At 39.2% G+C, this 23,499-nt stretch overlaps 2 protein-coding genes across 2 annotated transcripts in view; one reads left to right on the top strand and one right to left on the bottom strand.

Annotated features, from left to right (window-relative positions):
• Positions 1-3,634, bottom strand: part of stk26 (serine/threonine protein kinase 26) — a 30,899-nt gene extending 27,265 nt beyond the window's left edge. Inside the window, exon 1 of the mRNA XM_028564381.1 lies at positions 3,254-3,634. Coding sequence (XP_028420182.1) covers positions 3,254-3,523 — 270 coding nt within the window. The 5' untranslated portion in view covers positions 3,524-3,634. The remainder of the gene's footprint in view (positions 1-3,253) is intronic.
• An 829-nt stretch (positions 3,635-4,463) lies between these two features.
• zgc:77880 (zf-DHHC domain-containing protein) lies at positions 4,464-13,861 on the top strand. Its single transcript, XM_028564629.1, has 9 exons — positions 4,464-4,591; positions 6,206-6,294; positions 8,075-8,148; positions 10,195-10,307; positions 10,406-10,467; positions 10,949-11,069; positions 11,226-11,298; positions 12,445-12,622; positions 13,049-13,861. Exons 1-9 carry the CDS (start codon positions 4,467-4,469, stop codon positions 13,138-13,140), a joined length of 927 nt encoding a protein of 308 aa, XP_028420430.1. The 5' UTR covers positions 4,464-4,466; the 3' UTR covers positions 13,141-13,861.
• Positions 13,862-23,499: the final 9,638 nt, after the last annotated feature.

Raw genomic sequence — 23,499 nt, 5'->3', positions numbered from 1 at the left:
GTCCCACAGGTAGACACACCTGAGAGCCGGCCAAACAGGAGGCCGCATGGAGGGTTATATCTCACCCATACCTTGTCGAGGTGGCAGAAACACAGTCTATCTACGGGTTTACCTTCAATAAGCGAAAACAAATGTAATCCTAGAATTTTCTTTTTGGCTTATCGCACAAATCCAATGTTAAACCAGGTATACGGCACAAAATAAAAAAAATATTAAACAATGTTAAGTCACAATAGGTCATTAAAGGAGTATCTTAGAGGCTGCACAGACACACCTAGTACCTTGTAAGGGGCAGTCCAAATATGGCTCATATAAAAGCAGATAAAGAGCTATAAATGAGGATAAAATAAGCTCACAGACACACTATGTCACTATAGGAATATTACAGTGATGCAGTCATACATACAAGTCCTCTTTATGTCTGAATAATGTCAGAATGGGTTGCCACAGACACATAATAAGCAAATAAAGGAACATCTTAAGAGATTTAAACACCATAAAGTCACACGTAAACTCAATATGGAGTCCCAAATTCACACTTTAAGTCACTTAAGGAATAATATAGTTATTGTTTTTATCTGATTTAATGGGTTTCAATTTGTGTTTTAACTTGTTTCTATTAAAATGTTATATTTCCACTACATCTATGTATATATGTGTATCTTTGTGTGTTTCAGACACGTTTTCTTCTTTGTAAAGCACTTTGTTTCCTTTAAAGTGCTATATAAATGAACTATTTTAAGTAACGTGAACAACTTGCAATCACTATAAACTCAGTTTACTGAAGTCACATTGTAAGACACTATTTGAATACTGGAGGGACATCTTGTGATATTTTAGCATGAAGTCAGTATACGGTAACAAAGTCACATTATAAGTATCTGTAATAATATTATCGGTATACCTTAAACAATATAAGGTCACAATAAATTCCGTTTGGAGTACCACAGTCACAAATAAGTCACTACAAGAATATTGTAACAATATCATTACAAAGTATTGTTTCCGAAATGCACTATAAACTCAATTTAGAGTACGCAAGTCAGGGTATAAGTCACTTTGAGTATTTTAGGGAAATCTTAAGAGCTATAAACATCATAATGTGACTATAAACTAAAGTTTGGTGTAGCAAAGTCACATTATAAGTCACTATAGAAACATTAGAGATATTTTAAAAGATGTAAAAACCCCAGTGTGACTATAAAATCAGTATGGAGTACTTAAGTCACATTAAAAGTAGAGATGGTCCGATACAGAGTATCGGCTCCGATACTGCCTTAAACTCTGGTATCGGTATCGGGAAGTACTGGAGTTTATGCACCGATTCGATACCACGTAATAAAGCCCTAAAAAAAAAATCTACGTTAAAGTAGTTTATTTATGTTCTTTTTCCGTTATAACTGACTGTCAAACTGGAGAATAAAAGAAAGTTCTGTGTTTGTTCATGTTTCACAAAGAGTTTAACCTGAGCCAGACCGACAACAAAGATAGAAATCATATCACATCCATACAGGGATAGTAGTATACAGTTGTTAAAACATAATAAAATATATGACACACTGGTATTGGATCGGTACTCGGTATCGGCCGATACGCAAGTTCAGGTATCGGAATCGATATCGGGAAGCAAAAAATGGTATCGGACCATCTCTAATTAAAAGTCACTATAGAAAAACTATAGAGATATTTAAAGAGATTTAAACATGCAATCACTATAAACTCAGTTTAGAGTGCTAAAGTCACTTTAAAGTAACTTTCGGAGTATTACAGATATATCTTAAGAGATACACTACCGGTCAAGAGTTTGGGGGTCACGCAGAAATGTCCATTCCACTCCATTACAGACAGAATACCAGCTGAGATCAGTTGAATTGTTTTTTTAATCAGGGCAGCAGTTTGTCAGATTACATTATGTGCTTACATAATTGCAAAAGTGTTCTCGACTGTTGTAGAAAAAAGTGGCTGATCTTTAATGCAATATCTACATTGCCCATTAACAGCAACCACTCATCCAATGTTCCAAAGGCACATTCTGTTTACTAATCTGAAATAATTTTAAAAGGCTAACTGAGAAAACATTGGAGAACCCTTTTGCAATTATGTAAACACATAATGGAATCTGAAAACTGCTGCCTGGTTAAAAATAAAACAAAAAAAACAATGCAACTAGGGCTGGGCGATGTGGACAAAATCAAATATCACGATATTTGTGACCAAATACCTCGATATTGATACCGCACCAATACTGTAGTGTTGACCACTGGTGCTTTAACAAAATATTTACACAATGAGATTTTTGATGAATAATCATCAGTAATGTGGATATAATGACTAAGTGGGTAAAGGCAAGTAATAGAACAGCTACAACAGTCTGGTAAGTTCAGAAAATGACATCACTTTACTGTAATGCAGCCTTTAAAACCAGGAAAGACAACACCTATGCCCTATCACAATATTACGATATCCTAAATCTAAGATGATATCTAGTCTCATATCACGATATCGATATATTGCCCAGCTCTAAATGCAACTGATCTCAGCTGGTCTATGATGGAGTGGAATGGAAATTTCTAAGTGACCCCAAACTTTTGACCGGTAGTGTATAAACACCATAAATTCACAATAAACCCGGTCTGGTGTACCTAGGTCACATTGTAAGTCGCTATAGAAACAATGTATAGATATTTAAAGAGATATAAAAACCATAGTGTGACTGTAAACTCAGTCTGGTGTAACTAAATCACTATAGATACAATAGAGAGATATTTAAAGGGTTATTAACACCATAGTGTCACTATATAAACTAGGTTAAGAGTAGACTACTAAAGTCCCATTTAAAGTAAATTAAGGAGTATTATAGTTATAGCTTAAGAGATACAAACACCATTAAGTTCCCTACACGTTCAATATAGAGAAGCCTCAAACAGAAAAGTCACCTAACCGTGCCAGGTTATAAATGAGCTTTTATAGCGAGATTATTAGGCCTACATGGACTCTTCTTCTAACTGGGTGTGGAGACAGAGATGACGGCTCATTTTGAATGAAGAGACCTGAAGGTCATATATCACACATAAACACCAGGTAATCACTTTCAAAACATATCGGAAATGGCCCTGTGGTGGTGGCACAATGCCTTCCTCCACTTTTAATTAACTGGTTCAGTTTTGCTCGCTACGACGACAACAACAAACTATACAAAAAACACACCTAACAAGCCCTCAAAGTCCACGACGGCGTCCACCTTCTAGCTTACCTGCATACCAGGAACCTCCATGGTTACTTCGAAGTATGAACGCCCTTTTCCTCCTCCAGGTTTGTGTGTTTTTCTCCTTCTTTGAGTCGTTCTTTCTTTTTTATATCCTCTTCGAGCTTTAACCCCCCCCACCCCCCCCAGACAATGATAAACTCCACACGAAAAATAAAAAACGACACACTTCTTCAGAGTAGAAGTGAAGAAGCCGATAAGAAAAGGCGGTTTGTTTGCAGTAAAAAAAGGAGAAATTAACAAACTACAAACACACATACACACACACGCGCACGTCCTGTGAGAGTCTGCAGCAACAAAAAGTGTTGAGCAAACGGGGAGGATGACGAGCTGGTTACTGCCTACTTCAGGGGAGGAGCGACAGAGTGTGTACATGTCAGAATTAACCTGAGGATGTCTGCTGCCACCTGGTGTTTATATACTGGCATAGATTCTTTCTTTCTTTCTTTCTATCTATCTATCTATCTAGTAAAATTGTGTATTGTGCAGTAAAATGTTCCCTGCTGTAGATGTTTATGGTTGTGCTCATGTTAACTCCTTTATATACTGTTGGGTAGTTTAATATATATTTCCCACGGTCCTGGAAGACAGCGTGATCAAATTAAATACATATACTGTGTATCATTGTCCCCTATAGTGGCAAAGGATACAGCAGGAAAAGCTCAGGGGGAGATTTGCTGTTGTGTTATATAATTGAAAAATGAATATCTTTGGGTTTCAGACTGCTTGTTGGACAAAAAGATATAGACAATATGCGTATTAATACAGTATGTGTGTGTTAAATCATGGTGTAAAAAGAAAGGTTTGGATATGAATATCAGAATTAGAATGATATTTATTGTCATTTTTCAGGTACAAGGAAATTGTGTACATAAAAGGAGTTCCAGCAAACAGCAGTAGGAGCAGTGCAATGTTTAAAAAAAATACACCTTTAAAAATATATAAATAAAATGCACTAGTTGAATTAAATTCACTTTACTTTATATCTGTACATTTACAAATTTACAGATTTATTTACACAATACAACAGTTGCATTTGCATTTTACTGGCATTTTATAGATCAAGAACAACTAACAACTTAGTTAACTTGTCCTTTAAGGATTACTTAAACATTATTTCCTACGGTCATGAAGGCAGCATCAGGTTTCAGCATGACGTCACCCGGAAGCCGGGGACAGGGGGGGCGGAGCCCGGCAGAAGATGGCGTTCCTGCGCTGTAAGCGAGACCCCTGCGGTGTTATCTGTCTGATTTTGACTTATTTCAGCGTGTTTTACGCAGACTACGTGGTCATACAGTATGTCCTCCTCCCAGCCTACACGGACAGGTCTGTACTTTGTGTTTTTATGTCGTTAAAAACGTTAAAATAACCGACATGGCGGCTGCCTCTCTGCTCTGTCTCCATTCATTGACAGCAGACGAGTCCGACAGCTTCCTCACGCTTTCTTTCTCCAATACATAACTTGTTTTTCTGACACTAACACATTTATATCTACTTAGGAGGGTGTTTGTCACGGTTCTGTACTGAGGTGACACCGTGCTTTTAATGTGTTTACAATGTGTTTACTAGCTGAGATCTGAAACAGTCAGCTGTCACGTTACAGGAGCCTTCGGTATGTCACCGATACATGTAGGCTAATACAGTGCTTTACTTACTATATATTTCATTCAAATTTTAGCTATATTATATTCTTTTTTTAAATTATTTATACTTTTTTAGTAATCATACTTATCGCTCATTTTTTCTTTAGTTAACAATGACAGTCTCAGGCCAAAAACGGAATCATAATAATCTAATAAAATTAATAATATTAATAATTGATGTATTGCACACAAGATAACCAGGGCTTTTTAAAACTTAAGAAATATTTGATGGCAGTAACTGCATTGCAGAGTCCAGATTCATGTTTATTGCGCGCCTACTGTCCGAATATTTGGACAAATTGTATTTCGATGCTTTGGCAACTTTGTTATTGAAAGTGTTATGCCAATAAAGCCCCTTTAAATTGATTTAAGAGAGAGAGAGAGAGAGAGAGAGAGAGAGAGAGAGAGAGAGAGAGGGGGGGCCCTATTATTACCAATAAACAGGCAAAACTCAAACTTTCGCTCAAAGTAACTTTAAATCGATCCTTAAAATCATATGTCACATTCATAACCTGTCAGTTGTTTAAGAAAGCCGCATTACCAGTGGTCTCGTCTACGTGAGGTATAGGCAGTATACCCACTAAGAAAGCTCCTGGATTTCCATATATCCACTTAAAAATGCCCAATGACACGTAACGACATACTTACCATTATATTTTTTTTATACATTTTGAATTGTCATCTGTGTTCTTTTTCTTCGCATAGGCTAAATAAAGATATTTCCGCCGTAAATTGGTGCATAGAAGTGTATCCGAATACAGGAAATGAAGTTGTTTGTGCTCAAAACCTCCCTGGGGAAGGACAGCCAGATCCCCCCACACTTGAAATAGGGGAAGGAATCGATGTTGTATTTAGTGGACAAGGATGTAGCAGAAAAAGCACAGGTGGTACTTGTTACATTAACGATGCCTCTGTTCTAGCTACTACTGTTGATGCCATGCAGCAATTACCAGCGTTACTGGTTCCACCTGTGCACATTTCCCCCCTTTAATAGTTATATGTGTAGTTATTGTGTCATTTCTCACTGTGTTTTCTTTACACTTTATTCCATCATGAAGCACGTCATTTTAATCTTTTGACAATAATTGCTTCTCCAATTTGCAGTTATTTCTGTTTTATACAATTGTTGGACAAAACATCAAACTTGGAAGATGCATGTTTCGCTTCTTTCTGGCAGGTTAAGTGATTAGTTGCAACACATAAAGGAAGAATCGATAAAACAACATGTTATGTTTTTTTTCACTGTAATAAACCAGCTCTTTTGTGCATTAAGTCTCCTTTTCCAACTCTCCGATAGTGTGTGGTGCACTCTACACGGAGCAGTGTTCAACCTGATTCTGCTGCTGCTGCTGGCCTGCCATTCCAAGGCTGTCTTCTCCGACCCTGGTCAGTAACTGTGTGTGTGTGTGTGTGTGTGTGTGTGTGTGTGTGTGTGTGTGTGTGTGTGTGTGTGTGTGTGTGTGTGTGTGTGTGTGTGTGTGTGTGTGTGTGTGTGTGTGTGTGTGTGTGTGTGTGTGTGTGTGTGTGTGTGTGTGTGGATGTGTGTGTGTGGATGTGGATATGTGTGTGTGTCTGTCTGTGTTTGTGTGTGGGTCACCTTTCACAACAGACTTACAAAGTGCTTTACAATAAAAACTGTGTGTGTGTGTGTGTGTGTGTGTGTGTGTGTGTGTGTGTGTGTGTGTGTGTGAAATACATTCATGGCAAAATAAAAAAATGAGTAAACAAGAAATTTAAAAAAGTTAGTTTTTAGAAGAGACGTATAACAGAAGACACTGACTCAGACAGCCTTATTTTTCCTCGATCTGGCAGGTGGTTCCAGATCATCAGGGCCCAGAATGCAAAAGCTCTGTCCTCTTAAGTTTTCAGTCTGGACTCTGGAAGAGACAAGTACGCAAATGTTTATAATTTGGGATTCAGAGGTCAAAAATAAAATCTGGAGCCAGGTCAGGAAGACACTTAAAAGTCATAAATACTGTAAGATCTTAAAATCCTTGAAATCAATCCTAAATAGGGATGTCACAAGAACCGATACTTGCGATACCTTTCGATTCTAAAATGACAAAACACCGACGATGCCCAAATTCTTTAAAGCACCGTGAGCGCCGATGCCAGTGTTAGCATCGGTGCTGCGCCTCCAGCTTGAGTTGAGCCATGAATTACACATATGATGTTCATCGGTTTAATAGAAAATCTCGCAAGTCAAGAAAGTTTCAGTTTATTATTAAAGGGGTGATAGAATGATTATATAGGGTATTTTACACTGTTCCTTAAGGTCTCCTAATGGGGTATGTAACATTGGTTGGGCTGAAAATTGAAAGAGCTTTTCTTCCAAATATGGTATGCTTATGAATATTCAGAATGAGCTACGTGCTGATTGGTTTGAGCATAAACTACTATACTCGTAGTATTGTGTGACAAAAAGAACGCAACAACGGTTGCGGTTATTCGTTTTTCGACATGGATGTGACGTCACACTCGAGCTACTAGTCGCGATTACAAGACAAAAAGAACTCACCATAAGGAGACGTTGTAGGCTTAAAACACCATCGAGCCCACCGTGCACTCAGCATCTGTCTCCATAAGGAGAGAAGACGGCTGGCGAAATTCACAAGTTCATTAAAGGTTGGTATCTATCTCGTGAACCCCTTTACACAATCACACATTCCCAATCACCGACCCGACTCTCAGCAAACAAGCGATTATGCCCGCTTTAGAAAGTTAACTAGTCGCAAGTTTGATGAGTAAGTTTCACAATCCAGATGAGTATTGAAAAGTATTTTCCGCAACTGAAAAAGGCCCGTGTTGAGGATGAGGACCAGCCTGAACCGGAGGTATCGGTCTGGAACAGAGCTCAACAGTCCGACCAGTGGAATTAGTTATGTTATTAATTTGTTTACAATATTTTCAGGCTTCAACCAGTGAAAGGACAGGGTCAGGGAGAGAAAGACATAGATTTGTGAGGCACTGAAGTAGGAGAGGAGGACAGCATCCAAATGCGTGTGTGCTGCTACCTGCAGCGTTTTTTAATGTGCTTATGTCTTGTCTATTTGTGGTGTGTTGAGGTCTCAGGGCCACTGTAGGAAATGGGAGAAACGCTCAGGAAAAGAATCCCAAAAAACAAAGCCGCTTTATTCAATTTAATGTGTGTTTGTGTGTTGTCCAGGTATTGTGCCTCTTCCTGAGACCGCCATAGACTTCTCAGACCTTCGCTCCCAGTCGTCTCGGATGAATGACCGGGTGAGTCATTGTTGTTTGGCTGCTCAGTCAAGTACAAATTGTTCATAATATGTTTAGGAACCGTTAGTATACGACAACACAGAACTACATACGTTGGAGTTTTTCATCTAAGAATTAAAGTGGATTTCTCCAGCCTGTATTTTTGTCGTGAATTAAACAGGGAGCTGAAGACTAATAATAGAGAGCTTCTCTCTGATTATAAGTATATTATTAACAACTCTATATTCATCTCATTGTGACTCTGTATTTACATCTGAGCAGCTGTACTTATGTCTGCTGTTGGGCTTGTAATTATATACTTGGGCTTAATGACAGATGTCTGTAAAGTGTTGCATGGTCTCGCATTGCCAGACCTTCCTCCACAGCGCTGCGGAGGAAGGTTTGGCATGTCCACAGCATTCCGGGATGGGAGAGAAACATGTTCGGGTTTGTTATTGTTTTGTTTTTTTATACGTGTTAAAGAGATCTTGGTGAACCGAGCCTCGACTTTCTGTCTTTCACTAGGGAAACTTAGACTCTGTTTGTGAACCCACAATTGTGTTGTAACTCTTATGCTGGACTCTGTAAACTTGGCTGACTGAACTCATCGTCTCTGATTGATCCATGTGCATGGTGAACATAAGTCCAATAAAGAAGAGGCGGGAATTAAATAATAGGAGTCAGATTTATCTGGCCATAGGCCCTTATTTCAGACAAATTCACAATAACCGGCCGTCCATTGAGAGGAAACAGTTTAGATCCTGATTCTGTCTTTTCTTTACCTTCTGTGGGTTCAAACATGATGATTGTACAAACCGGCACCAAAAACGTTATCTGTTGATCATGTTGGTCGACAGGTGTTGTAAAATACATAGGTACAATTTTACAACACGCTGTGCTGAAAGAATCCGTGGATGAACAGAAAATGAATGTACAACATATTCTGATATCCGATTACTCGTTTCAGGCATTTAACTCAAACCAAAATGCCAAACGTTAAAATGTGCGGATTTGCTGTTTTTCCCTCTGTTTTACATGTATGTAAACTGAACATCTTTTGGATTTTTGGATATTGGTCAAGCAAAACAAGCAATGTGAAGACATCGACTTGACTTCTAGGAAATTGTGATAGATATTTTTCCCTATTTTATTGACATTATGTGGATCAAACCTCTCCGTTTTGTGCGCTGTCGCACATATTCGAAAAGCTCCAACGTTGGACTTGCTGTCTCGGCCAGGAAAGTCTTGTAAAGGAGATTTTCCTGGCAAATCATTTCTAAATATATTTCAAAAAAATAACATAAATAATATAGCCCATCTTCGCAAATAATCATGCAAACATTTCAAAATCTCTTGGAATATTTTACGGCAGTTTAATGTAGAAGCAAAGGAATAACTATGTAATTGGGTCGTTACAACAGGCAAAGGATCAGGGCTGCATGGTGTGAGGAAAATATGCCGTAACGTCGTTGAATATTGCGATATTACTTGCGATAAATAAACAACAAATGAAAGGAAATCATTTCCAACATTCTTGTATTGAACATTGAATTCAGAATAAAAGGCAGCACTAAAAAAAGAATGACCGTTACATTTTAAAGTGCAGTTATCTACTGATATTTTCTTTCAACTAACACAAGAAATTTGAAGAAATATTTTGCGGCCTTTTGCATTTGTATATTGTATATTGCGCCAGTTGACGATTAAAAAAAAACAATATAGTGTGCAGCCCTACAAGAGATTTTTTTTTTTTCTCAGCGGATGACATGCAGTGGTTACAGCTGTTTTAATGCCAGAGATAATTGCTCTTAAAAAAAAAAAAGTATTTCAAGGAGAGAAATTAAACTTATAACCTGTCTTGGATGTAAAAAAAGTGTGTCCAAATTGAAAAGGTGATTTTAATTGTGGATCTGTGCAATGTTCCAGAACTCTTGTGTACTGTACATTAAATTGTATGCAAGGTAGGTTTTGCTATGTGGTGTTTGAGTCTGAAAACATTTCCCCCTTGGAGCTGAAGCTGGATTATTGGTGGTTGAATTGTACCCGTGGTCCTGCTGTGTTTCCCAGGGCTGCGAAGGCTGGACGGTGTGCAGCCGCTGTGAAACCTACAGACCTCCCAGAGCGCATCACTGCCGCGTCTGCCAGAGGTGTATACGCCGCATGGACCATCACTGTCCCTGGTGAGAAAACGCACTCTCCTCTTCTCCTCCTGCATCTCTGTCACAGCTCAAACCTCCTCAACTTCTTCTCATCCGTTTTTGTAATTTGTGTGTCTCAGGATCAACAACTGTGTCGGAGAGCTAAACCAGAAATATTTCATCCAGTTTCTCTTCTACACCGGTGAGTACATACACTTTGCTACATCTATTTATTACATTAGTCAGGCACATTTTACTAATTTGCAGTTAAAATAACAATGAAATGCTGCGCTATTGACTTTAGACCAGGTTTTTGTTGGTCAATGGCGCGATTCCTTTCCGCTGCCTCAAGTTAGTAATACTCGAAGAATGCACCTGAACACACCACCCTGTAAGACCAGCACGCCCATGGGCACAAACATGGGCACATTTGCTATTTAAACGACGTGGGCACTGGACGGGAAATTGAGAACTGCGTCGGTCTTAAACTAGAAAAGGCACTTGCGCCGGGTGAAATATAGGGCCCTAGGGTTTTAAAAGCAGGACTTTTAGTATTTTCACAGTGTGGTATTAGTACTTTTACTTCAGGCAATGATCTGAATACTTCTTCCACCTCTGCTGCCGCCACAACTACTACTGCACGTAACGCCGCTGACATTGTAGTTGTGTATGGTTGTGTGCAGGCATGGCCAGTCTGTACTCCATGGTGCTGGTGGTGTCGGCCTGGGTGTGGCGGATAAGGAACGAGCGAGAAGGAGACGCAGAGAAAGAAGGAGAGGAGACGCCCAGCAAGCACCTGATAGTGTGAGTCCTCTAGGGAGTGAAAACTCTGACTTATAAACTGACGGCATGGCTGACTTCTGGTGTTTCAGTGTAATGCTAGCTGATTAGTTTGGTCAGTGATTCTGATTTCTTTATTTATTTTTTTACTTGTTGTTTCTCTCCCTTTCCATCTCGTAGCGCTCACTACATCATCCTCCTGGTGGAGTCGGTGTTGTTTGGCGTGTTTGTCATGGTCATCTTCTACGATCAGGTACAACGTCTGTTCATACACACACACACACACACACACACACACACACACACACACACACACACACACACACACACACACACACAGTCACATCTACAGGCAGGGCTGTGCAGTTAATCAGACTTTTTATTGTGATTACAATTTTGGCTCCTAATGATCACAATGGTGGCCCAATGGTTAGCACTGTGGCCTCACAGCAGCAAGAAGGTTCTGGGTTCGAATCCAGGTGGAGTTTGTATGTTCTCCCCATGTTTGCGTTGGTTTCCTCAGGGTGCTCCGGTTTCCCCCACCATCAAAAAACATGTACTAGGTTCTCCAGTCAGTGCCCTTGATCAAGGCACTGGCTCAGATCTGGAGTTGGTCCCGGGGCGCTGTGATTGGCTGCCCATTGCTCCCTTGAGGGATGGGTTAAATGCAGAGAATGAATTTTGCTACATGTATGTGACAATAAAGTACCTTTTACCTTTTACAAAAACAGTAATCAAGAAAAACGATTATTTTTCACATTCTGTTTTGCAAGTGATCTCTTATTTTGTCTTGTGTTCTGAATGAGGAGAAAAAAAGGTTTCAACGGGAAAAGAGTGAAGGGAAATGTCACCCGAAATGTTGTGAGTTCAAGCCCCAAGAGTTACAAGGTGACCAGCTTATACCTAATGAGCCGTTGTGCTTTGGACACCTTGCCTGCGTGTTTTAGATGTTTCTGAGCATCAACACGCCCGTCTGAAAAGATCAGCTCATGAGTTTGTGTCCCAGGTTAACATGCCACTGTGTACCCGGGCATTATGCTGTGTGGATTAGAGACACAGACACAGGAATGTTTGGCACATCTGCTGACCGAAGGCTCATGTATTTGCCATTTTTCTCCTCTTCCTCTTCTCCATTCACCGCTTTTTCCTTTTCCTCCTTAAAATGCTCTCCCCCGACCATAGTGGAGCAGCTATAATTTTATCTTACTTATTATTTCTATTATATTTCCTATGTTTTCTGTCTGTGTGTGAGTGAGTATGTGTGTATGTCCTTGTAACTTGCTATTGTAACAGAGTCATTAATAAAGTCCATTTATCTATATGTGTGTGTTTGACACTCTGCTCTCATACAGAAACACAGTTCTCTGCTACTTTAACTCCTCTCTGTGTCTCGCTCCAGTTGGTCTCCATAATCACAGATGAGACTCCCATAGAGCAGATGAGGAACAGGCTGATGAACAAGGACAGAGGCTCTTCAGCGTCCTCCTCTTCCTCCTCCGCGTCCTCTCAGCTGCCTCACCATCCTCCACACACCCGCAAGCCAAAGCTGGCTCTGCTGCGGGAGGTTTTCGGACGAGGTGGGTCTGTGTTTACCGTCTACAGTTTGCTATGTACCGCTAAGGACTGTCTTCATCAGAAGACCACAGGGTACCTGCGGGGGTTTAATGTATTTTATTTATTGTTAAATGTAATTTATTTTGTGTTTTTAGTTTTATAGCATAAGAGCTCTAAATGCAACAAATATTTCATTAATTTTATGCGATTAGAGTAGAAAAATGTTGTATTAACATTACCTGGTAAAAAAGTCTTTTCTCAGGCTTAAAATCCACACAGATTTTCCATCACATGGCTGTAAAGTTGGCATTCAAATTCATCCCAGGTGGTAATCAAAAGGTCCCCCCCTTTCCCGTCTTTAGCTGTCCTCACAAATAAAGACCACAACAAGATTAAACTAATTATTTTTTAAATAGCCAGCTGTTTTAACTTCTAATTTTTCGTTTCAGGTTCGGTCTTTTGCTGGCTTCTTCCTCTCCACTCCAGCCCTCCGTCTGTCGGCGGCATCATCTACTCCGCCCTGCCCGACTATGACGTCTGACCTTTGACCTGTGAGGGCGGCAAAAGGATGGAGAGAAAGGTTTTGTTTGTGTGTGTGAGAGAGAGAGAGTGAATTTTCTGCCTAACTACGATGTCTTATCTTTATCTTTGGACCTGAGTGCTGAAGAGGAAGGAGGATGAAGGCCAAGATGGATGAATGAGTGAATGAAATGTGTGTGATTTTTATTCCCCAGGACCTAAGAGTTCAGCCTCAGACCCCAGACTCATGAATTTCTCTCCCATCATGAGGGAAGAGCTCCCTGCAGCCCCTGTTATGTCTCGACTTGTAGTTTAACTACCAGCGCTGTTGTTTCCTTATTTAGTGGCGGAGTTGGCCCCTTGTGAACACTGGGGTTTGACTGATGTGGGTTTAACAAGGCTGATATCCATTTTGTTTTACACCAAAGCTGCTGATATTGGACGCACTTGACACATTCTGTACATTCAGGGCCAGACTTAATAAGAAAATGGGGCAGCTGGGATTATCTGAGTGGATTTAATAACATAGTGATCCTCCAAAACAATGACTTCAGCTATTGTGAAATGTAAACAAAAGTGAAAAATAATGTTTGTATTCCCTCGTGGTTCAGATCCGCCCCAAAATGTAATGGGTTCTTCATTGGCCCATGCTACACCTGTACCACCCTGAAACATGATCTCCTTGGCAAGGCAAGGCAGCTTTATTTGTATTGCACGTTTCAGCAACAGGGCAATTCAAAGTGCTTTACATAAAACACTTTGAGCAGTTAAAAACGATACAAAAAATGTAAAACCGATTTAAAATACGAGAATAAAAGTGCAATATAAGAAATTAACAATTATTGAAAGAAAGGCTACATCAAAAAGAAAGGTCTTCAGCCTTGATTTTAAAAGAACAGAGTTGCGGCGGACCTGCAGTTTTCAGGGAGCTTGTTCCAGATATGCGGAGCATAAAAACTGAACGCTGCTTCCCCCTGTCTAGTTCTGACTCTGGGGACAGCAAGTAGACGTGTCCAAGACGACCTGAGATGTCTGGGTAATGGCAGAGGTAATAAGAATTAAAACACACACCTTGCCAACACATGCTAAAATGCAGCAACGTGTGCCTAATTAGATCTGTCCCTCTGTGGTTTTTCCAGAAATACATTCTTGTCTGAGCCAAAAGCCTCTGAAATAGAAACACCAAAACTGTCCAATGGAAACTCCAGTAATGCTAATTATGCTATAATGCTACACATTATGCAAAAGCACGTATGCATAGATGTGAGAAAGGGGACAGTAAGACTTGTCTCAGTATCGACCTTCATGTCAGTCAAACCCCAGTGCAGTCTGGTCTGTTTATGATTCTCTGTTTGAGGGAGCTGACTTCAGGTCAGTGTTTATGCTCACAGACGTCAGTTCCTCTGGCTTGAACAAGCATCAGCCATCGACTAAAAGCTACTTATTGTTTGTAATTCTTTTTTTTTTTTTTTTTTTTTTTTTTTAATAGAATCTAATTCTTTTCCCCCAAGTAATATTCGAGCCAAGCTTTAAATAGTTACTTGGGATTTCTAGAAACACCAAAGGACATAATAGGTAAGTGTATTTTCTATGATTTTTATTTATTTTTATTCTCAAATCAACCACTTGAGCTCAAGAGATTGATTGATTGAGACGATGACAACAAGTCACATTTTTTTTTAACAATATTTATGTTATCCACTAACATTGAATTTTCATGAGATGGAAAACAAAAACTAGCTACCTGTCCTCCACTCCACTCTGCGAGTTAATACTACCAAACTGGTACAATAGCTATAATAGGAACAAATAAGATGTGTGGTGTTCATGTGGTGCCTCGGGGGTTTGTAAGCAAACAGGAAATGTAGGATGCCCACAAGAGATTCTGTTTGTGTTTCCTTTTTTTTTTTTCTCCTCATTACCGTATTTCTTTTTGAAGAAGTTTGATGTGCTAACTAACTTAACTGTGTTACTACACCTACAGATTTACACACACACACACACACACACACACACTAACGTAACTGTGTTACTACACCTACAGATTTACACACACACACACGTGCAAACAGGCTGTGATTTGAGATTTAAAAAGGGGGATGCTGGGGAAAAAAAGACATGTATAGTTTACTGTCTTTCTTTAAATAATTCCATTTTTAACCTTGGAGAGGAAAGTAATATTTTGTGTCATTTGTTTCCCATCAAATCTCACACACACACCCACACACACACACACACACACACACACACACACACACACACACGGAGTACACTTCTCAGTATTCTGCTAAATCTCAGTAAAGGGACGATTCTTAACTTATTTATTGTTTCTAACTATTCCGTGGAGTTGACTCTACCAATAACTGGATTTTTATGTGACTGGTGAAGTTGCCTTTCCACACAGATTTTCTGCTGCTGTACGAACAGTAACACGTTTGCAGAGGTGAACCAAAACTGATTGAAGGTAAACCCACAGCTACTTTTACCCACACTTCTGTATCTCGTTTGTTACCTCATATTTACAGTTAGACGCTGTTATAGCCAACATTAGAAGCTGGTTCCAAATTGTTTTTGGATGGCAACTTTTTGACGGCTCATATTTCAAACCCTGAGCCAAACCCTCAGCTGCCTCTTAACTGACAGAACATGTCTCTAGACCTCTATTTTAAAAGCTGGACATTCAGTATGGCTAGTAGTGGTGTAAGGATTCTCCAAATCCACAGTTTGTGTCAGACCTCGTTTTATTTTTTATTTTTGAATAAGTAAAAACGTTCTGGTTTTTATTAAATCAACTACAAGAAGGCTTAAGGATACTGAGATAGATTAACGTTATGAATGAACATCACGTACGTGAACTAAATAAAGACAACCATTCTACACATTTTACAGTTTTTTTCATGGTTGACATCTCACTGTAAATTGAAAATTGAAAAAAACGCAGACGCAAAGGCAACTTCACCCGTCCGCATGTTTTTATGTATGTATATATAGTATTTCTGTGTTTCTGTGTCTGGGATGGACATTATGACAAGTGCTTCAGTGGATATAAGGAACTCTCCATTTTAACAAATGTCCCTCAGATGTTACAATACTGCCAGTTGGGAGATGATGATGTTTTCTCTGAAAAGCCCTTTTTTTTTTCTTGAATTATGTGACTTAAATCACACGGAGTGATCTGCCTTTTTTTATTGTACTTTCACATGTTTCAAGAAAAGCAAGTTACTGCTATTTACCGATAATGACTCTTAATCAAACTCTATTTTAAAAGATGTCTCTTAACAAAGTAAGTGTAAACCTTGGAGAGATGTTAGCAGTGGTAAAGAGAGGCAGGCAGTGCTGTCATAGGGTTTGTAATGATGCATTCACACTCTTCAGAACAGTTGTGTTTCAGGCTCTGGTGGTGTTGTGTTACAGGGTTTTTTGTACTGTAATTAGACAAACTAAATGTATTCCCATTGCTTTGTTTTGAGTTTAACTTCATTTTACTTTATTGATTGCTCCATAGGGCTGGGATCGGCACGCATGTATCGTAAAAGGATCGAATCGGGACAAAATCATCCTTTTTCATTTCTTTTACGATACATCTTTTACGTGTGCCGATTTGATTTGTATTGCGATTTTCACTTATTGCGAATGTAGAAGTATTGCGATTCGAAAGTATTGAGTATTGCGATTTTCTTTTCCTTTAACAAAAACAAAAGTTGAATAATACACCTCTAGACACAAAATACCATGAGACATTAGTTTATAAAAAGAATGCACATCACATGTCAGTGTATGTACTTTCTGCATTTTCTGCATTCCGCATGTATTTCTGCATGTAGTCGGCATCTGCGGTACGGTATAAACGGAAAATATTTAGTTCAATAGTACAAGTAAAAAATAAATAAAAATTATCGAAGAAAATAATTGAGTTTAAGAATTGTCGCCAAAAATGATTATTAAGCTATTAAAATAGCCTAATAATTATTATCATGATTTTATAAATCATGTTTTAATGTTAAAACATACATGTGGCACAGTGAATCCTTTGGATTACCTGTATCTGTGGATGGCTACCCTAGTCACTACAGTACCTTACCTATAGGCCAGTGAGCCTATCATCAGTGGGGATTTATATTTTTCAGGCTAACATGCTTATAAGGAAGTTTTCCATGTGCTCTGACTCTGAAGTGTTCTTTGTTTAGAACTTACATCACACCGCTATACACTGCTCAATTGTGGTCTAACTATAAGAAAAAAAGTATGCAGAGGCTTAAGATAGCATACAATGATGCAATGAGGCTGCTGCTCCGTGTCCCTAGGTGGCATAGTGCCAGTCATTTGTTTGTGTCCACTAGAGTGCCAACCTGTGAGGCACTCTGACAGACAGCTGATGTTTAGTTTCATGTGTCAACTGGACAAGTCAGAGAACCACATAATTGAAGCTTTAGTCAGCCCTGTGAAAAGCTGTTCTAGAAACACTTCCAGGTTAAGACAGCATTGGTGCAATAACCTGTATATCCTATGGGTTGATGTGTAGTTGTGTATTTTTGTATCTCTTTTATGTTTTTTATGCTGTATTGTGTGTTTGTATGGACCTGGGTCTGCAATAAAGTTTTTATTTAATATTTTGCTAATAATATGTTTCATGTTATTCATGTTAAGACTTTTTAATTTTTGACCCCCTGTTGAAGATTGTTGAATCCAAAATGTGTCCACACATTATTCTCAGGTGGTTTGGTGTCAGGATCATCTATTCGACATGTTTTCATTTAGCTCATGGTGTGTGTGAATGCATGTTTTTAAAACCCCATGATTGCGACGAAGCGACTGTCCTCTAAGCTAAAAGATGCCTTATTTCTGTTGGTTTGTACACTCTTTGACTGCAGGAGGGTGATAACTTGTTCTGAATGTTTCTCCTAACCACTGGTAACCGCTCTCCATACACTTCTTGACAGACACGTACTTCTACAGTACATTCTGGTTTGGTTTTCATTAGCTGTACATAGGAAGGTTCATATTATATATATTGATGATGTGCAATTCTCATGAAGGGAAAGTTACTGAAACTCAGCATTTAGTTTTTTCTATCGTGATCTGGGTAAAACAAAACTAAAGGTTTGAAATGGGTTATTTTTGTGGATATTTATGAAGTGTCATTTGATTTGTCTTGCCATGAGTTTAACATTCGTGGTCAAAATTAAACAAAGTGATGTAGGGAATGTTTGCTTCTCTTGCCCTTAAATCTAAAACACTTGAATTCCCCGCGTCACTTTCAAATCAAGCGCACCCTTTGTCAAACACCTAAAAACATGTCAGACTGTAACAGTTTTTTGTCCAGGTGTGTGTAAGTTAACTATCAGGGTACTGGCTTGCTTGTTTGACTCTGTTGAAAAATGCAGTTGATCTGTTTTTGTTTTTTTTGTCTGTTGTTATCAATGTTGCTCAACAGGGTGCGCTTGTTTCGGTTCATCCTTAGCACTGGATCCTCGCCAACTGTTGGTTAAAACCAAACAAGCGCACCCCGTTATGCTGTTTTACTTGACAGCGCGAAGGAATGTGTGTACAAACAAAGAAGGGCCTGAAATTAACACTTCGCCAACAGCCAACGTTCAGTTCTGCTCACCAGTCTGACAATTCAGAAACGTAGAACTTAATTGACTTCTATGGGCGAACAAAAGTTCATAAATGTCTCCTATCGAGCTACAGTGGTCTCACAGAATTCCATGAAGTGATCACGAACTGTTAACAGCTCATTACGTGGTGGTGGCACGGAAAACAATGCCAATGTAAAGTCAATGAGAAGATGATGTAGCATTAAGAGCGACTACGGTGGCGAGTAGTATGTAAGGCCGAAATTCCGTGTAGGAGGTTGGTTGGGGTGGTGGATGGATCAAACACAGGACTTTGACCCAGGAGACTGGGGATCGTGTCCCACGTGTCATATTTCCTAAAGTCGCTTTCTTATTTTCCCGTTATTCCCGCGTGTCACGGAACCGTAAGCCCACCCATGACCTTTTCCTTAACTTAAGGGGCCATGTTCATTTCAATGGAATTCTTCCGTGGGCCCATCATTGAATGTTTTGCAATTCCCTGAAACTTCCACAGATTTTGAGTTAAGGGGTCGTGTTCATTTCACGGAATTCTGTGAGATCAGGTTGGGCTTGTTGTTGTACGCAAAACCATTTTATCATCATTTCGAAAAAGTAGTTAGCTAATCCAAAAAATACATCAACCAAAGAAATAATATACCACTATTTGAAATACTGTTTTAAATATTAAACCAGTAAAGCTCCATATCTCAGGTCAATGAAGGATAATTTAGTCCAGAGCTAGTCTTCAAATTTGTGCACACTTTGGCTCCTAGGAATATCTCCAGCTGGTAAAACTCTGGATTTGTTGGCTGGTTGGCCGGGGAAAAAAAGTTAGTTTCACTCCCTGCAAACCAAACCAACAGAGAGTTTAATATCATGTGGCTTCATGATGAAAAAGTTTACAACCGAGTGATGTTTCATTTATCGTTACTATCTTGAAAACCGTGACCTGTGTATTATTCCTAATGACCTGCTGCTCTTGCTCGTTCAACTGGAAGTAAAAACGATGTCTTTTAAACTTCACTGGCTCCTTTCGTCTTTTTTTCTTTTCTTTCAAGGGTTAATTTTTGTTCAAATGAATTCCACTTTTGGGGGTTATTAAACACAAACATGTAAAGACACGAGCAGCAAAAACAGTGAATGACAGTTGATTGTTAATCAGATTACGAATAATTAAATATATTTGTCAGATTAAGAATCTTCAGAAGTAAACGAGTATCTGGAAGATGTTAAAAGAAAATTGCAATAAAGTATTTAAATGAAAGAATCTTAAGTCAGGGTTTCCGTAGGGTCTTAAAAAGTCTTTAATATTAAAATCAAAATATTAGGCCATAAAAAGTATAAAAACAAAAGTATTGTGTTCTAGGTCTTAAATACTTTTAAACCGGTCTTAATTTTCCTACGCCCATGCAACACTACCTCTAATGCTCATTTGTAAAAATTCTGCGGTGTTGTAGTTCTTTCTTTTGGTAGTCCAAATATAATTTAGCTGTATTACAAATACAAATGAGACCAACGTGTAACTTATATTATGCCATTTCAGCTTTCGTGTTGTTGGCGAGTCTCTTGGATTGTAACACGGACATTAAACAGATTTTATTCTTCAGCTATGGGGAAGGGCAAGTTTAGCGATACTTGGCTTGAAAAACCTGAATTTAGGGCTTAGTTGATGATGTGATATAGGTCTTAAATTTAATTCATAATGGTCTTAAAAAGACACCATCGCCTCATTTAAGAGTAAACTGAAAACTCTCCTCTTTGATAAAGCTTATAGTAGATATGGGTCTATGGTGGAGTGAGGAGTTGCAGCGTCCGCCTAACCTGGCCCACCTGCTTCTCTTCGTAGTCATCAGATTTATTGATCATATAATCAATAATATAGTGTGAGTAGAGGGAGGCAGGCCAGTACAGCCTCTCATCAATGTTTTCATTTGTTTCCTTTTGTATGCATCCTGTCCCAGAACTGCTTGTTACTAACCAAGCTCTGGGGAGTTTACTCCCCGGAGTCCTTATGTTTCTTCTTCAACGCCCGGCCGCGTCCTGCTGCGTCTGCTGCACCCACCCATGCTCAGCAGCGCCACGTTTCATCCCGCAACGTCCTGCTGTGACATGAACTACAACGACTACCTTCAAAGTCACTGTTCCACTATTTTCAATGCGACTATTATCGCCATCACAGCCCCAACCGGCCCCGTCAGACACCGCCTACCAAGAGTCTGGGTCTGCCGAGGTTTCTTCCCAAGAGGGAGTTTTTCCTCGCCACTGTCGCAATATCTATTTATAATGCTTGCTCTTGAGGGAATTACTGTAATTGTTGGGGCTTTGTAAATTGTAAATTATAGAGTCTGGTCTAGACCTACTCTATCTGTAAAGTATCTCGAGATAACTCTGTTGTGATTTGATACTGTAAATAAAATTGAATTGAATTGAATTAAATTTGACTTGGTGAAACCTGCAGAAACCCTGTAAGTATACTGGGTAACACTTGGAGGTATCTACAGTACGTAAGAGTGACATGACACTGTCATGACACATGAACCCTAACCCTATCTCTAACCCTAACATCATCAGTTCCCATGGCATAAAAAGTTCTCTTTATGAGGTTTTTTAACATTAATATGCGTTCCCCCAGTGTGCCTATGGTCCCCCAGAGGCTAGAAATGGTGAGCCCTGGGTATCCTGCTCTGCCTTTGAGAAAATGAAAGCTCAGATGGGCCGATCTGGAATCTTCTCCTTATGAGGTCATAAGGAGCAAGGTTACCTCCTCTTTCTATGATTTGCCCACCCAGAGAATTTGGCCCACCCATGAGAGAGAGAGAGAGGGAGAGACATCATGGCTTTCAAACAAGCAAAGTGGCAGTTGGTCAAGGCCACACCCCCACCTTCTCTCCTCAATATCTACAGACACAGAAATGGCACATCCTAAGGAAAGCTCATTGTGGGACTGGCTCTAGTGGCTGTAATTCTGCACCATGGCTGAATTTCGGGAAAGAGACTTCAGATACACTATTAGGGGACCACTAAGGTCTATATAAAAGAGACTTCAGATACAGTATTAGGGGACCACTAAGGTCTATATAAAAAAGACTTCAGATACAGTATTAGGGGACCACTAAGGTCTAAATAAAAGATACTTCAGATACAGTATTAAAGGACCACTAAGGTCTATATAAAAGAGACTTCAGATACAGTATTAGGGGACCACTAAGGTCTATATAAAAGAGACTTCAGATACAGTATTAGGGGACCACTAAGGTCTATATAAAAGAGACTTCAGATACAGTATTAGGGGACCACTAAGGTCTATATAAAAGAGACTTCAGATACAGTATTAGGGGACCACTAAGGCCTATATAAAAGAGACTTCAAATACAGTATTAGGGGACCACTAAGGTCTATATAAAATTGACTTCAGATACAGTATTAGGGGACCACTAAGGCCTATATAAAAGAGAGTTCAGATACAGTATTAGGGGACCACTAAGGTCTATATAAAAGAGTCTTCAGATACAGTATTAGGGAACCACTAAGGTCTATATAAAAGCATCCAAAGAGCACCATGTCACGGGACCTTTAAACTCTGGCAGGCAACCAAAAACAAAATTGTCCAGGCAGGGAGGAGTCCCTAAATGATGACGTTGAACCAGCGGGTCACTGTGTGTTGTAACTCCCTCTCACACCCTCCTCACAGAGCTCAGAGTGAAGTTTAATGGCATCCCCTGTCTCTCCAGTTCATCTTTAAGCTGGAGGAGAAAACATTCATACATCAGATTCAGATATATAAAATATAATAAAGGAATGAAAAATGTATTTTGATAGATTACGCAGTATACAAAGTCATTAAAACTAGCTCCTCCTCTAATATATATTAATCTGAACTGGATCATTCTGCATAATGAGTAGGCTTTATTTTTGGTACTTTAAGTATATTTTTGCTGATACTTTTCTACTTTTACATCAGTAAAGTTTGAAAGCAGGACGTTTACTTGTAATTTTTTTTACACTGTGGTATTGCTACTTTTACTCAAAGATTGGAGTACTTCCCTCACTGCTTGTGAAAAATCAGACATTAACTGTAATCACTGAAAGTACTGTTTATTCAAAGTATCTCTGCGTGGTTATGTGGTGCTATGACAGGACTTCTAAATAGATATGAATCAGACAGACCTGCTGGATGACGATGTTCCTGATGTCGTCATCAGACAGCGGAGACAAAGAGGAGATTCTCACTCTCAGACCTACGACAACTAGAAAACACTGACTCAGCATTACAATACAGGTCTGGAAAAAACTAAGTAACACAGACAAAGGCCAGCGCATGTAACTAACAAAAGCTGTTTTGTTTGGGTTATTCAAGTCAGGGTGTGGTCCACCTACAGATTGGAATTGCCTACTGGATGTTGTTATAAAGGGAATGGTGCTCTTACTCTGATTGGATGCTGCTGGGGTTTCCGTAGTAGTTGCTGGACTAGTGGTTGGAACTTGCGTGGTTGCAGTTGCATTTGATGATGGTTTTGCGAACAAAATGATTAAAAATGAATAGAAGATTCTGGACTTTGTCTATGAAATCAGCAATGGAATTTGAAGCACGTGAAGAAAAAGAAAACTCACCATTTCCAACGCTTACAATGAGACACCGGAGCTCCGAGTGATACTTTGTTGAACTGAGGAAATAAATGAAGAGCTTATTTACGAAATGGGACATCCATTTTTGAAGCAAACAAATTATAACCAAATAATCCTGCTTTCCACTTACCCATTATGTTTAAGGGTAATTTAGGAGAGCTTTTATTGCCAAAACAGCT

Source organism: Perca flavescens, chromosome 19 (genome assembly GCF_004354835.1).
Source record: "Perca flavescens isolate YP-PL-M2 chromosome 19, PFLA_1.0, whole genome shotgun sequence".
NCBI classification, from domain to species: domain Eukaryota; kingdom Metazoa; phylum Chordata; class Actinopteri; order Perciformes; family Percidae; genus Perca; species Perca flavescens.
Note: the sequence above shows the minus strand (reverse complement) of the source record. Positions and strands in the feature narration are given on the sequence as shown.

Coding starts and splice junctions, on each gene's coding strand:
- zgc:77880 (XM_028564629.1), top strand. CDS start 4,467: ATGGCGTTCCTGCGCTGTAAGCGAGACCCCTGCGGTGTTATCTGTCTG. Junction 10,308..10,405: donor ATGGACCATCACTGTCCCTG/GTGAGAAAACGC, acceptor TGTGTGTCTCAG/GATCAACAACTGTGTCGGAG. Junction 11,299..12,444: donor TGGTCATCTTCTACGATCAG/GTACAACGTCTG, acceptor GTCTCGCTCCAG/TTGGTCTCCATAATCACAGA.